The sequence below is a fragment of the Globicephala melas genome, chromosome 3 (assembly GCF_963455315.2).
Source record: "Globicephala melas chromosome 3, mGloMel1.2, whole genome shotgun sequence".
Classification (NCBI taxonomy): Eukaryota; Metazoa; Chordata; class Mammalia; order Artiodactyla; family Delphinidae; genus Globicephala; species Globicephala melas.
The window spans coordinates 63,636,769-63,650,456 of NC_083316.1; the positions used below are offsets into that span (position 1 = coordinate 63,636,769).

Consider the following 13,688-nt stretch of genomic DNA (forward strand, 5'->3'; position numbering starts at 1 on the left):
GCTGATCTTTGGAGGTTTGCTTGGCTTCGCTATTCAGATAAACTGTGTCTCTACCTGCTATTCCAGCTAAGCTGAATTTTTTAAACCTTTAGCAACTGCAACTGTAAAGAACGTGTTTCTGGGCTTTCCTTGGACTGCGGTCCCCTCCCTGGGCCATATAAGACATTTCTCTTTCTCTCTTCTCTGCCTCTGCTGGTCACTAGTCTTTTAGGCCATATTTTTAATCTCAGGGGTAGCTGGTAAGTTTTTAGATGTTGGCAGTGACCCAGTGACAGTTAATTAGAAGCTGGATTTATCCTTTTGACAAAAATAATCAATAGTCAATCTAAGAAAGAAGTGAAAAATTTTATTTGAGCCAACCTGAGGATTATAACCCAGGAGGTAGTCTCTCAGAGAGCTCTGAGAACTGTTCCAAAGAAGTAAAGGGCGGGGAGGCCAGCATATGTGTGATTTTGGTAAAGGGGGTATGTGCACTCAAGCACACATCTCGGTAGAAGGTTGCTGCTAGTCACAAGGAACAGACATCTTAGTTAATGATTTTAGTGCTTTTCTAAGTATGGGATGATGCAAGAATCCAGGTTTATAAAAAAATTTCTCCTGAAAATATCTAACTATCTGAGGGCAAGTTTCACAAAGAGCCTCATCCTGATCTTCCTGAATTCCTTTCAGGGTGTAATATAGGTCAGCAACCACAGTAGCTAATGACTTCATTCTTGTAGAATTGGTTGATGGGCAAACAGTCTTTATTTTATAATCGGTTCCCTTTCGGTCTTAATTTCAACCAAGGTTTGGGAGGCATTTTGTGATCAATTTGTCCTATGGCGCTAGGAATACTCATTCTCAGGTCAGGCAAGGATTTTGTTGATAGGCCACCCACTGTGCTGTTCCTGGACTAGGCCCTGTTCACAGTAGCCGAGAGCCTCTGAACCACCTGTCTTATAGTCTGTTATGGTCTAGAAAACGATTCTCTCTTGTTGATTCTTCCCATATCTAGAGTTACACTATTAAAATCACTGATCATATAGGACTGTATATTTTGTCAATTGTTTTAAGTCGCCTAATCATTAATTTTATTGGAGGCTCAGTCATACATTTGATAACGCAAGGAACAATTATATTATAAAATAGGCAGAATACAAGTAATATAGCTAGTAACGTTAATAAGGTCATAAGTAAGTATTTAAGCTAAGAAGACTTCCATTAGGTGCCCAGTGTCTCCCCAGGTCGTCTGACCGGTATGTTATGCACCAATGGCTATCTTTAAGGGAAATGGTATGTTGGCATTGTATATAAAGTTCCCCATAGATGTCTGTGTGTACGAGGCGAATGGGTGGGTCATCGTGACCCCTTAAAGGATTGAGAAAGAAATGTTAGTTTCCAAGGAGTTATAAGGCTGGCACCAGAAGGAGGAAAATTGATCTTCATGGTTGAGCAGGTATTTCTGCTAAACCTAAGCATAAGGCAGATAGATGCACAATGCACACTGAAGGGGAGGGAGGGGCCCAAAATGGGGAGAGAAAAATTTTATGTTTAGATTTTTCTTGCCTTTTCTTAAAGTATGAATTTTTATGTCATCAATTGTACAGATTTGTTTCATTTGACCTTAATAAGTCTCAGAAGCAAGGAATTCGCTCTAAGCTGTGAACTGGATTTAATTATGGTTTTCATATAGACAGGTGGATATCAGGAATACTAATGTTGAAAATGTAACCTTGTGCTTTATGCTTTCCAAAAGCTGTTTCTCATCTCTCTTTACCAAACAAATTGTGATTCTTTCTTGGAATAAAGATTATGGAACATACTATCTTTTAGACTGTACTTGGAAATTTAAACGTTAAGTGCAGGTTTAGCTGCTGGCATGCTTGTTGAAAGTGGTTTTGCCTTACCGCTGAGGGAGACAGATCGATGCCTGATGACTTTTTGTGCCTTATATATATCTGGAAATAAAGAAAAGAAAATGGTTAATTATAATTGGTTTAATGAAATCCAATTTAAAGAGAAGTATAGAAAGCTTTTTTAGTTTAGGCTTTCAAAATTTGCTCAAATAATTATACAGTAGTTTAGTTTGGCTCACTTTTTTAAGTCATTTACTTTGAGAAAATTCCAAACCTGCAAGAAAATATGCCTAATACATGATATACTCTTGTAAACTTTTCACTTGGATTCACCAATTATTAGCCTTGTGCCAAATTTACGTTCTGGAACTATTATTACAGTTAATACTTTTTAAACTATAAAAATCTTTCGGTTGCCAGGACAAGACACTCAGTCATTGTGGATCATCACATAGCAGTTGTGAAAACTTACAGAAGACTTCTGATTCTAAACCATCTAACAAACGGACCAAAAGCATCTACACCCCCTTAGAATTACAATACATAGAAATGAAGCAGCAGCAGAAAGATGCAATTTTGTGTGTGGAATGTGGATATAAGTATAGATTCTTTGGGGAAGATGCAGAGGTAAGTTGTTTTCTCAGACACTGTTTCCTGTTTTTTTGTCCAGCCTTAAATATTTTCCAGTGTTTTTATTTCATTTTCTGACCTCATGGAGAAGCTAATGTGATCAATTACCTTCAAAAATACTTTCATTTAAAGTAAAAACTAAAAATAGACACAAGCAAACTTGGTGGATGCTAGATTTGTGGGGAAGGAAGTGAGGGGTCCCTATTGGAATGTTCGTGCTTATTCTCCATGGTGCTGGCCCAGTACCTTTCATCCATCGAAAGTCAGTTGTGAATGAACCATAATCATGTGAGTATTCCTAATGAAGACTCAAGCAAGAAAAAGAAAATTGAGATGTACAGATATTCCTCTTTTTACCCTTAACTTATGAATTTTCATAGCCAGGAACATAGTTAAATCTCAGTGGAAGAGCACATTAACTCTGCCAGCCACCAACAAGTGTGTGAAGTCTTACAGGTCTCCGTATATTAGCTGTCTTGCTATCTTAGTCTAAGGTGGGTTTGTATTTAATTTGGGGTGTTTGATAATGGCCTAAGTTAAGAAGGTTAAAAGTAAATTTGAGCATTTAGGGGCAAGCTTAGGCTTGGTATTGCTGGTGGTGCTGTTGAAGTCACGAATGATTGTGATGATCTCTTAGTTTTAGGCCTGGTTGGATAGTACATCTTCAGAGAGAGATGAGGTGGCTCGTCTGCCACCTCATGAATGGGGAGTGGAGACCTGGCCAACTTTTGTTCTTCTAGTGTCCTAAGTCCTGTGGCTGGAAAGTGGTGTTCTCTAGTTCAGATGGCATGATGCTCTCTTTTGTGTCATGAAATTAGACTTTGAAACAGCATCCGCGTGTTTCCTGAGGACAGGAACCACGTGGTTGGCCTCTTATAGATGAAGGGGTGAAAGAAGTGCTGTTGTCTGCCCTTCTCTCTAGGTTGAGTGCTAAATTCAGCCTTGACCACAGTAAAGACTGATGTCTTCTTGCCCTGCAGTGATGAACTAATACAGTTCAGAGACAGGTGGTATAGGGGAGTGAGAGTGGAGGATTGACTCCAATTCCGTGGCCCCAGTGGGCAATATCTAAGCCCTGGGACTTTGTAGAAAAACGTAGGGAATCAGGTGGTGCTGCCTGATTCTGCATTCCTATCATTCATGCATCATTAAGTAGCTAACCAGACCAGGGGGTTCTTTTCTCACTTCCTCAAAGATGCCCTCTGTCCAAGGAGGTTCATCATGTATGTATACTCTGTGGTATCTCCTAATTTTCAGTTATTTGCATGTGCTAAGTAGCAAATTCTTATTCTACTTCAGTCTCATGGTCTCTGTGTTGTGCAGGGAAAGCTCAGCACTTTTAAGGTTTTGATAGATCTAAGCACATAAAAGAAAACCTGTCATATTTTTCTGAGTTGTTTATAAATATAGATGTTGGCTTTGCGGTTAGGCCATGGACGCTGTTAAAAAAAAGATAAAACCATAGGCTTGTACACAGTGAATGTCTTTTTAAACTTTTTATTGACATACCGCACAGAGAAGTGCACAAATCCTAAATGTATACCTTGATGGATTTTTAACAAAGTGAACAAACACTGCACAGGGAATCTAGAAGTAGAAATTTATTGATATTTTCTTCTTAAATTTTTTTAGATTGCAGCCCGGGAGCTCAATATCTATTGCCATTTAGATCACAACTTTATGACAGCAAGCATACCTACTCACCGGCTGTTTGTTCACGTACGCCGCCTTGTGGCCAAGGGATATAAGGTCAGCTTTGGCTTCAACTTGTGGGAAAAGGGGATTAGAGTCTCTTCCAGAGAGGGAAATGTTTTCTAAGATGGTAGGCTATAACTGGTTTTGGAATTTGATATTTTGGAGAAGTTAAAATTTGTCATAATTATTGGCAGTATAGCTCCATGAGTTTTTAACATACTAGATATTTAGGGTAAAAAGTTTTTTCAACTCTGTGATGGAGGGTTTCATAGTGATTTATCCACACTTGCAAGGTCCTTGTGGTACTTATTACTTAAGCCCTACCTCTGGACATTGTGGACTAATTAGTTTATTTTAAATGTTTCAGAATTAACCTTTCAAAGTCTAGAATTAATGTTTTGTTAACAAATTTTCCATCGTATTTGATATGCAGTATTTCTTACTTTTGTTGAAGGTGGGAGTTGTGAAACAAACTGAAACAGCTGCGTTAAAAGCCATTGGGGACAGCAAAAGTTCACTCTTTTCCCGGAAATTGACTGCTCTTTATACAAAATCTACACTTATTGGAGAAGATATCCTTTTCAAATAGGAATTGTTTTTCTTAAATGTTACAAGGACTTTGTTTTAAATAGCATTTTTTAAAACTGTTCTTTGATTGGGTACCTTTTTGATGAGATGAGGCAGTATGGTTACCTTGACCTGTGATTCGTAAGGTACTGAAGAGAGAAGAGTTGATATTGGCTGGAAAGAAGCATTTTTCAAATGCCATAGTAAAAGGAGAGTTCATTGTATTTTAAGAGCAAGAAAAAAGAGAGCCTGATAAAAGATGATAGCAAGTTAGCAACTGATGTGAAATTGCATCTTTCCTAGGCCTTTGTGGGCAGTGGTTAGGTGCTTAGGGCTTACAAGCTCTTGTAGATCTTCCTAAGATGAGACCTAAAAAATAGCTTATTTACTTCAAAATGTGAAAAGAAAACTACCAAGTTAACACACAGTTAACTGCTTATAAAACATAATAGTAGGTCATCTTCATTAATTGTTAGCATCATAAGAATTTTATTACTTTTCAAAATGGATTGTAAGCTTTCTCACTTGCAAGAACCCTCAGTATATATAATGATTGCCCCCCAGTTTATAGTCATTGATAAATTCAATGAGTTACTCGAAGCAAAATGATTTTAACAGCAAAGTCATAAAATTCTATCAATTATTTAAAAACCAAATAATTATATATCAAATATGATAAGGAAGCATTTTGTTTACTGTGGAATGGGGTCAGGTCTCTCAGAATAAAAGAATGTAGGGATAAGGTCTTAAATGATACTGTGTGAAGGTATTGCTGTTATGGTTTATTACAGATGTGCTTATTTAGACGCCTGCTTAGCTTCTACCGAAATTCTGAAGGCTGTTTTATTCCATTAATACCATGAATATGGAACGATTATCACTCAGAGTGGACCCCAGACCATTAATAGCTCTTTGTTGTTTTAAGCTGATCAGGCTGTAAGAACTTTGCAATTTTATTGTTTCTTTTGCCTGAACTTGAGTCTCTTTTTCAAAGCCTGCTTCTAAAACAGCACCCCTCCGTGCTTCTCTTTTGCTGCTGCTGTAGCTCTTATCTGCTGATGCCCAAAGTGGATGTTCCCAGACTGACTTTGTCCAAAATCAGCTTTCATCCCTGAGAATTTATGTAATGGACTTACTGCACACACACACACACGCGCACACACACACACACACACACACACACACGTATGTATGTTTCTGTTTTCTTTTTTGGTTTTCTTTTCTCATATCTTTTAAAAATTCTCTTGCTATGTCTGAGAGCTGTTAGGTACTTTAACGGAGGAAAGTAATTTACACTATTTTAGTGTATCCATGCTTTGACTTGTGGAATTAAACATCATGAGATTGTTAAGGAGTCAAGGCTCAGCCTTATCCAAGTAAAGCAGAGGGTTAAACATTGGTGCTTCCACAGGATCTGAGGCATATCACAGGCCCTTTGGAAGTGAGAGGATAATAGTTGTCTGTTCTCATGAGTCTTATATCTTAGGGAAGATAAGTCATGTAACTATGATCAGAATAAATCAGAAGAGTAAATGCTGTATGGAAGAGTTTTGCATAAAGCAAAAATGCCCAGGAAAATGAACCGTTATTTTAAGGGAGAAAAGCTAATGGGAATGTAGCATTTGTTTTTCTTTAATGATTATTACATGTAAATCCTTTAGTCAAGCTGGATGATGCTGTTAATGTCGATGAGATAATGACTGATACTTCTACCAGCTATCTTCTGTGTATCTGTGAAAATAAGGAAAATGTTAAAGACAAAAAAAAGGGGAACGTTTTCATTGGACTTGTGGTAAGTACTTTGTAGGTGAAGAATGAATGATAGGGACTTCCCTGGTGGCACAGTGGTTAAGAATCTGCCTGCCAGTGCAGGGGACACAGGTTCAAGCCCTGATCCGCGAAGATCCCACATGCTGCGGAGCATCTAAGCCCGTGAGCCACAACTGTTGAGCCTGCGCTCTAGAGCCCACGAACCACAACTATTGAGCCTGTGCACCTAGAGCCTGTGCTCTGCAGCAAGAGAAGCCACCGCAATGAAAGGCCCGTGCACCACAACGAAGAGTAGCCCCCGCTCGCCACCACTAGAGAAAGCCTGCACACAGCAACGAAGATCCAACACAGCCAAAAATAAATAAATAAAATTTAAAAAAAGAACAAATGATAGATGTTCAAGGAATCTTTAAATATGTGTAATCATGTGTGGTTTATAATGAGGCTATCTGATGGGTTGTGTCCTCAAGTAATTATACTAGAAAAATATTTTCCTCCCAATTTTATATGTTAAGTTACTAGTTATAATTTTCTCAGGTGGCTACTTGGCACTCTGTGCTATGGAGAGATCCAGATAGTTTCTGTCCATGGGCTCTAGCAGTTTAGGGTTGAAGGTTGACCCAGTGACAGGCATGCATGTGGACAGTGTACAGAAAGCAGAATAAAAGTCAACACATGCATGGATAACAAAGGGTTTTACAAATTTCCTCTAGGGATTTGAAGTTAAACACAAATGATTATGGGATTGTCATATCTAGTTTAGAGGAAAGTTTGAGAGTTAAAGGGAAATGATAGCTGGCTAGTACAAAACTCTTTTTAGTAAGGATTAGGAATATTTATAACCAGTCTTCCAGGTAAGTATAATTTGTGAATCATAGTTTTATTGATTTTGCCTTCTGGCAATTTGTGAGCAGATTTGCCCATTTATAGACTTACTTGGACTCTGCTTAAAATCTTAGGTTTAAGGACCCTTTGGAACTATTAGAGTCCCTTGTTCTGTTAAGCACAAGTAGGATACTTTGCCTAATAATAACTCATTCTCTTTGTTTTTTGCAAACTTCTGCAACCAGCTACAATATCAACAAAAATTCTTACAACCCAAATGTCTCCAAAGTACCTTTTAATACCTCATTCTGACTGCATAACTTTGTGCTAACTTGACATTTGCTTAATCAGTAAGCCTTTCTCTCTGGACTTTGCATTACTGTTGGATGGCTCTAAATGATTTTTTTACCCTTGAGAAGCACTTTTTATCTAGCTGCAGGCAATTGAACCTACCTACAAATAGTAAGGTTACTTGCTTTTAAGCTTTATCAGATGTAATGTGCTATTTTACATTTACCTGGAACTCAATCTAAGGAGCAGAGCTGATAGTATACAACTCCTACTTTGTGCGGTTAGAAATATGCTCTGGCCTACTGCCAAAGTTAACCGTAGTGTATGAACTGGCATGCAAAAAAAAACCAAAGAAATGATAGTTTGCATCTCAGGCATTTTCTTGGGACCCATTCTTTACCTCACCAACCACTTTTGGGCTGATGACATCCAGAGGTCTGGTCCAGGCTGCACCTCTCTTGTGAGCTCCAGGCTCTTGCTTCCAACTCTTCATTGGACAAGGCACTCAAATTCAGTGTGGCTGAAACGGATCTCATCTTCCTTTACCCTGTTCTTGCTGGGTTTTTCCCTGTTGTGGTGAGTGTCACATGTTCCCCAGTCACTACCTAGGAGTCATCCTTTGGATACTGGTAGTTAGTCTGAAATCAAAGGCTTTTGTGTTGTAGTGCCACTGCCATCAGGCCCGCTACCGTCAGGCTGGGCAATGCACAGCTTTATACAGACTGACTATGGGTTTATCAGTGTTACATATCACACAGAGTAGTACATGTTGCAGGTTTTATGACATAGACCATTTCTCTGATTTAAAAAAGCAGAGGGGAATTTATCTGGCTGATAAATTTATTACTTGAACTTCTGTTAATAGCTTTTGTAAAAATTTGGTTGTAGATTGGGAGATAAACTTATATGTGTATGCTAATGTACTTACAGTCAAGCTGTCTGGCCACTAGAGAAGGCCTCTGGACTAGAATTAAGGAACTTCCTTGAGCCAAAAATGAGTGATTTTTTAAAAAGTTATAGAATAATCAAGGAAAAAATGCATAAAACAGAAATTTACAGTGTAATATTGAGACAACCACCCAGGTTAGGAAATACAGCACTGCTCACAGAAGGGCCCCTTCCCTCTGGAGGTAACCATAATCCAGACTTTAAGGTAATAATTCCCTTGCTTTTAGATACAGTTTTACGTCCTTAAAAAGTATATAAATGTAAATATATTGTATGTATCCTTTTGGGTCTTGCTTCTTTGTTTACCATTTTGTACATGGGATTTATCAGATATTACATGTGTTACCTTAGTAGTTTTTTTGTTATCATTGCTACATTGTATTTCATTTTACAGTTTTTTTATTCTTGTGGATTCTTTCCAGTTTTTGCTTGTACAAAGGATACACTGTCAACCTTTTTGCACATGCCTTATACATGTCCCTGAGTTTCTCAAGAGTATATAGGTAGGGGAGGAGTTGCTGAGTTATAGGATGTGGATGTTTTCAGCTTTCTTAGAAAATGCCAGGCAGTTTTCTGGAGAGGCTGTGTCAGTTGACTTTCCACCAGCCATCCATGAGTGTAGGGACTGGTTGTTTTTCCTCCTGTTAGCTCATGCAGTCTGTTACTGGCCCCATGCCTTTCGTAATTGTCAGTAGTGAGTAAGAGTGTGGCTTGTGGAGTCAGACTATGTGAATCTTGCCTCCACCACTTTATTGCCCCTTGACCTTCAGTAAATTACTTAATCTTTTTCTTCTCTTCCAAACGATGATCTTTTCCAGGTTATCTTGGCTATTATTGGCTTGGGGTGATGGAGATGGCTTTTACTTATCATAGTTGTTTCCCTGGATAGACTATGTACATAATGTTTATCAGAGTTTGTTATATTTGATTTTTTTTGCAAAAATTATACTTTTTTTTCCTTCAACGTTTTTATTGGAGTATAATTGCTCTACATTGGTGCGTTAGCTTCTGCTGTATAACAAAGTGAATCAGCTGTATGTATACATATATCCCCATATCCCCTCCCTCTTGCGTCTCCCTCCCACCCTCCCTATCCCACCCCTCTAGGTGGTCACAAAGCACCGAGCTGATCTCCCTGTGCTATGTGGCTGCTTCCCACTAGCTATCTGTTTTACATTTCGTAGTATATATATGTCCATGCCACTCTCTCACCTTGTCCCAGCCCACCCCTCCCTCTCCCCATGTCCTCAAGTACACTCTCCATGCCTACGTCGTTATTCCAGTCCTGCCCTTAGGTTCTTCAGAATCTTTTTTTTTTTTTGGATTCCATATATATGTGTTAGCATACAGTGTTTATTTTTCTTTTTCTGACTTAGTTTACTCTGTATGACAGACTCTAGGTCCATCCACCTCACTACAAATAACTCAATTTCGTTTCTTTTTATGGCTGAGTAATATTCCATTGTATATATGTGCCACATCTTCTTTATCCATTCATCTATTGATGGACACTTAGGTTGCTTCCATGTCCTGGCTATTGTAAATAGTGCTGCAATGAACATTGTGGTACATGACTTTTTGAATTATGGTTTTCTCAGGGTATATGCCCAGTAGTGTTATTGCTAGGTCATATGGTAGTTCTATTTTTAGCTTTTTAAGGAACCTCCATACTGTTCTCCCTAGTGGCTGTATCAATTTACATTCCCACCAACAGTGCAAGAGGGTTCCCATTTTTCCACACCCTCTCCAGCATTTATTGTTTGTAGACTTTCTGATGATGGCCCTTCTGACCAGTGTGAGGTGATACCTCATTGTAGTTTTGATTTGCATTTCTCTAATGTTTAATGATGTTGAGCATCCTTTCATGTGTATGTTGGCAATCTGTATATCTTTGGAGAAATGTCTATTTAGGTCTTCTGCCCATTTTTGGATTGGGTTGTTTGCTTTTTTGATATTGAGCTGCATAAGCTGCTTGTATATTTTGGAGAGTAAACCTTTGTCAGTTGCTTCATTTGCAAATATTTTCTCCCATTCTGAGGGTTGTCTTTTTGTCTTGTTTATGGTTTCCTTTGCTGTGCAAAAGCTTTTAAGTTTCATTAGGTCCCATTTGTTTATTTTTGGTTTTGTTTCATTTCTCTAGGGGGTGGGTCAAAAAGGATCTTGCTGTGATTTATGTCATAGAGTGTTCTGCTTATGTTTTCCTCTAAGAGTTTTATAGTGTCTGGCCTTACATTTAGGTCTTTAATCCAGTTTGAGTTTATTTTTATGTACGGTGTTAGGGAGTGTTCTAATTTCATTCTTTGCATGTAGCTGTCCAGTTTTCCCAGCACCACTTATTGAAAAGGCTGTCTTTTCTCCATCGTATATTCTTGCCTGCTTTATCAAAAATAAGGTGACCATAAGTGTGTGGGTTTATCTTTGGGCTTTCTGTCTTGTTCCATTGATCTATATTTCTGTTTTTATGCCAGTACCATACTGTCTTGATCACTGTAGCTTTGTAGTATAGTCTGAAGTCAAGGAGCCTGATTTCTCCATCTCCATTTTTCTTACTCAAGATTGCTTTGGCTATTTGGGGTCATTTTTGTTCTGGTTCTGTGAAAAATGCCATTGGTAGTTTGATAGGGACTGCACTAAATCTGTACATTGCTTTGGGTAGTATAGTCATTTTCACAATGTTGATTCTTCCAATCCAAGAGTAAATCTCCATCTGTTTGTATCATCTTTAATTTCTTTCATCAGTGTCTTACAGTTTTCTGCATACAGGTTTTTTGTCTCCTTGGATAGGTTTATTCCTAGGTATTTTATTTTTTTTTTGTTGCAATGGTAAATGGGAGTCTTTCCTTAATTTCTCTTTCAGATTTGTCATCATTAGTGTATAAGAATGCAAGAGATTTCTGTGCATTATTTTGTATCTGCTACTTTACCAGATTAATTGATTAGCTCTAGTAGTTTTCTGGTAGCATCTTTGGGATTCTCTATGTATAGTATCATGTCATCTGAAAACAGTGACAGTTTTACTTCTTTTCCAATTGGATTCCTTTTTTTGGTTTTCGTCTCTGATTGCTGTGGCTAAAACTTCCAAAACTGTGTTGAATAATAGTGGTGAGAGTGGGCAAGCTTGTCTTGTTCCTGATCTTAGAGGAAATGGTTTCAGTTTTTCACCATTGAGAACAAGGTTGGCTGTGGGTTTGTCATATATGGCCTTTATTATGTTGGGGTAAGTTCCCTCTATGCCTACTTTCTTGGAGGGTTTTTATCATAAGTGGGGTGTTGAATTTTGTCGAAAGCTTTCTCTGAATCTGTTGAGATGATCATATGGTTTTCTCCTTCAGTATGATAATATGGTTTATCACATTGATTGATTTGTGTATATTGAAGAATCCTTGTATTCCTGGGATAAACTCCACTTGATCAGGGTGTATGATCCTTTTAATGTGCTGTTGGATTCTGTTTGCTAGTATTTTGTTGAGGATTTTTGCATCTATCTTCGTCAGTGATAGATGGCCTGTAGTTTTCTTTCTTTGTGACATCTTTGTCTGGCTTTGGTATCAAGGTGATGGTGGCCTCGTAGAATGAGTTTGGGAGTGTTCCTCCCTCTGCTTTATTTTGGAAGAGTTTCAGAATGATAGGTGTTAAGTCTTCTCTAAATGTTTGCTAGAATTTGCCTGTGAAGCCATCTGGTCCCGGGCTTTCGTTTGTTGAAAGATTTTTAATCACAGTTTCCAATATCAGTGCTTGTGATTGGTCTGTTTATATTTTCTATTTTTTCCTGGTTCAGTATCGGAAGGTTGTGCTTTTCTAAGAATTTGTCCATTTCTTCCAGGTTGGCCATTTTATTGGCATAGAGTTGCTTGTAGTAATCTCTCATGATCCTTTGTATTTCTGCAGTGTCAGTTGTTACTTCTTTTTCATTTCTAATTCTGTTGATTTGCGTCTTCTCCCTTTTTTTCTTGATGAGTCTGGCTAATGGTTTATCAATTTTGTTTATCTTCTCAAAGAACCAGCTTTTAGTTTTATTGATCTTTGCTATTGTTTCCTTCATTTCTTTTTCATTTATTTCTGATCTGATCTTTATGATTTCTCTCCTTCTGCTAACCGTGGGGTTTTTTTTTGTTTTTCTTTCTCTAATTACTTTAGGTGTAAGGTTAGGTTGTTTATTCGAGATGTTTCTTGTTTCTTGAAGTAGTATTGTATTGCTATAAACTTCCCTCTTAGAACTGCTTTTGCTGCATCCCATAGCTTTTGGGTTGTCATGTTTTCATTGTCATTTGTTTCTAGGTATTTTTTGATTTCCTCTTTGATTTCTTGAGTGATCTCTTGGTTATTTAGTACTGTATTGTTTAGCCTCCATGTGTTTGTATTTTTTACAGTCTTTTGCCTGTAATTGATATCTAGTTTTATAGCATTGTGTTTGGAAAAGATAATTGATACAATTTCAATTTTCTTAAATTTATCAAGGCTTGATTTGTGACCCAAGATATGATCTATCGTGGAGAATGTTCTATGAGCACTTGAGAATAAAGTGTATTCTGTTGTTTTTGGATGGAATGTGCTATAAATATCATTTAAATCCATCTTGTTTAATGTGTCATTTAAAGCTTGTGTTTCCTTATTTATTTTCATTTTGGATGATCTGTCCATTGGTGAAAGTGGGGTGTTAAAGTGTTAAAGTGGGGTGATTGTGTTACTGTTGATTTCCCCTTTTATGACTGTTAACATATACAGCACCTTATATATTGAGGTGCTCCTATGTTGGGTGCATAAATATTTACAATTGTTATATCTTCTTGGATTGATCCCTTGATCATTATGTAGTGTCCTTCTTTGTCTCTTGTAATAGTCTTTATTTTTATTTATATATTCATTTATTATTTTTGGCTGTGTTGGGTCTTCGTTTCTGTGCGAGGCCTTTCTCTAGTTGCGGCAAGCGGGGGGCCACTTTTCATCGCGGTGTGTGGGCCTCTCACTGTCGCGGCCTCTCTTGTTGCGGAGCACAAGCTCCAGATGCGCAGGCTCAGTAGTTGTGGCTCACGGGCCTAGTTGCTCCGCGGCATGTGGGATCTTCCCAGACCGTGGCTCGAACCCATGTCCCCTGCATTGGCAGGCAGATTCTCAACCACTGCGCCA

At 38.1% G+C, this 13,688-nt stretch overlaps 1 protein-coding gene across 4 annotated transcripts in view; it reads left to right on the plus strand.

Annotated features, from left to right (window-relative positions):
- The window catches only part of MSH3 (mutS homolog 3), a 211,435-nt gene that overhangs the window by 45,046 nt on the left and 152,701 nt on the right, over window positions 1-13,688 (plus strand). For all 4 annotated transcript variants that reach the window (XM_070045159.1, XM_030846850.2, XM_070045157.1 and 1 more), the window contains exons 4-7: window positions 2,256-2,462; window positions 4,098-4,214; window positions 4,615-4,732; window positions 6,374-6,519. In XM_070045159.1, coding sequence (XP_069901260.1) covers window positions 2,256-2,462; window positions 4,098-4,214; window positions 4,615-4,732; window positions 6,374-6,519 — 588 coding nt within the window. The remainder of the gene's footprint in view (window positions 1-2,255; window positions 2,463-4,097; window positions 4,215-4,614; window positions 4,733-6,373; window positions 6,520-13,688) is intronic.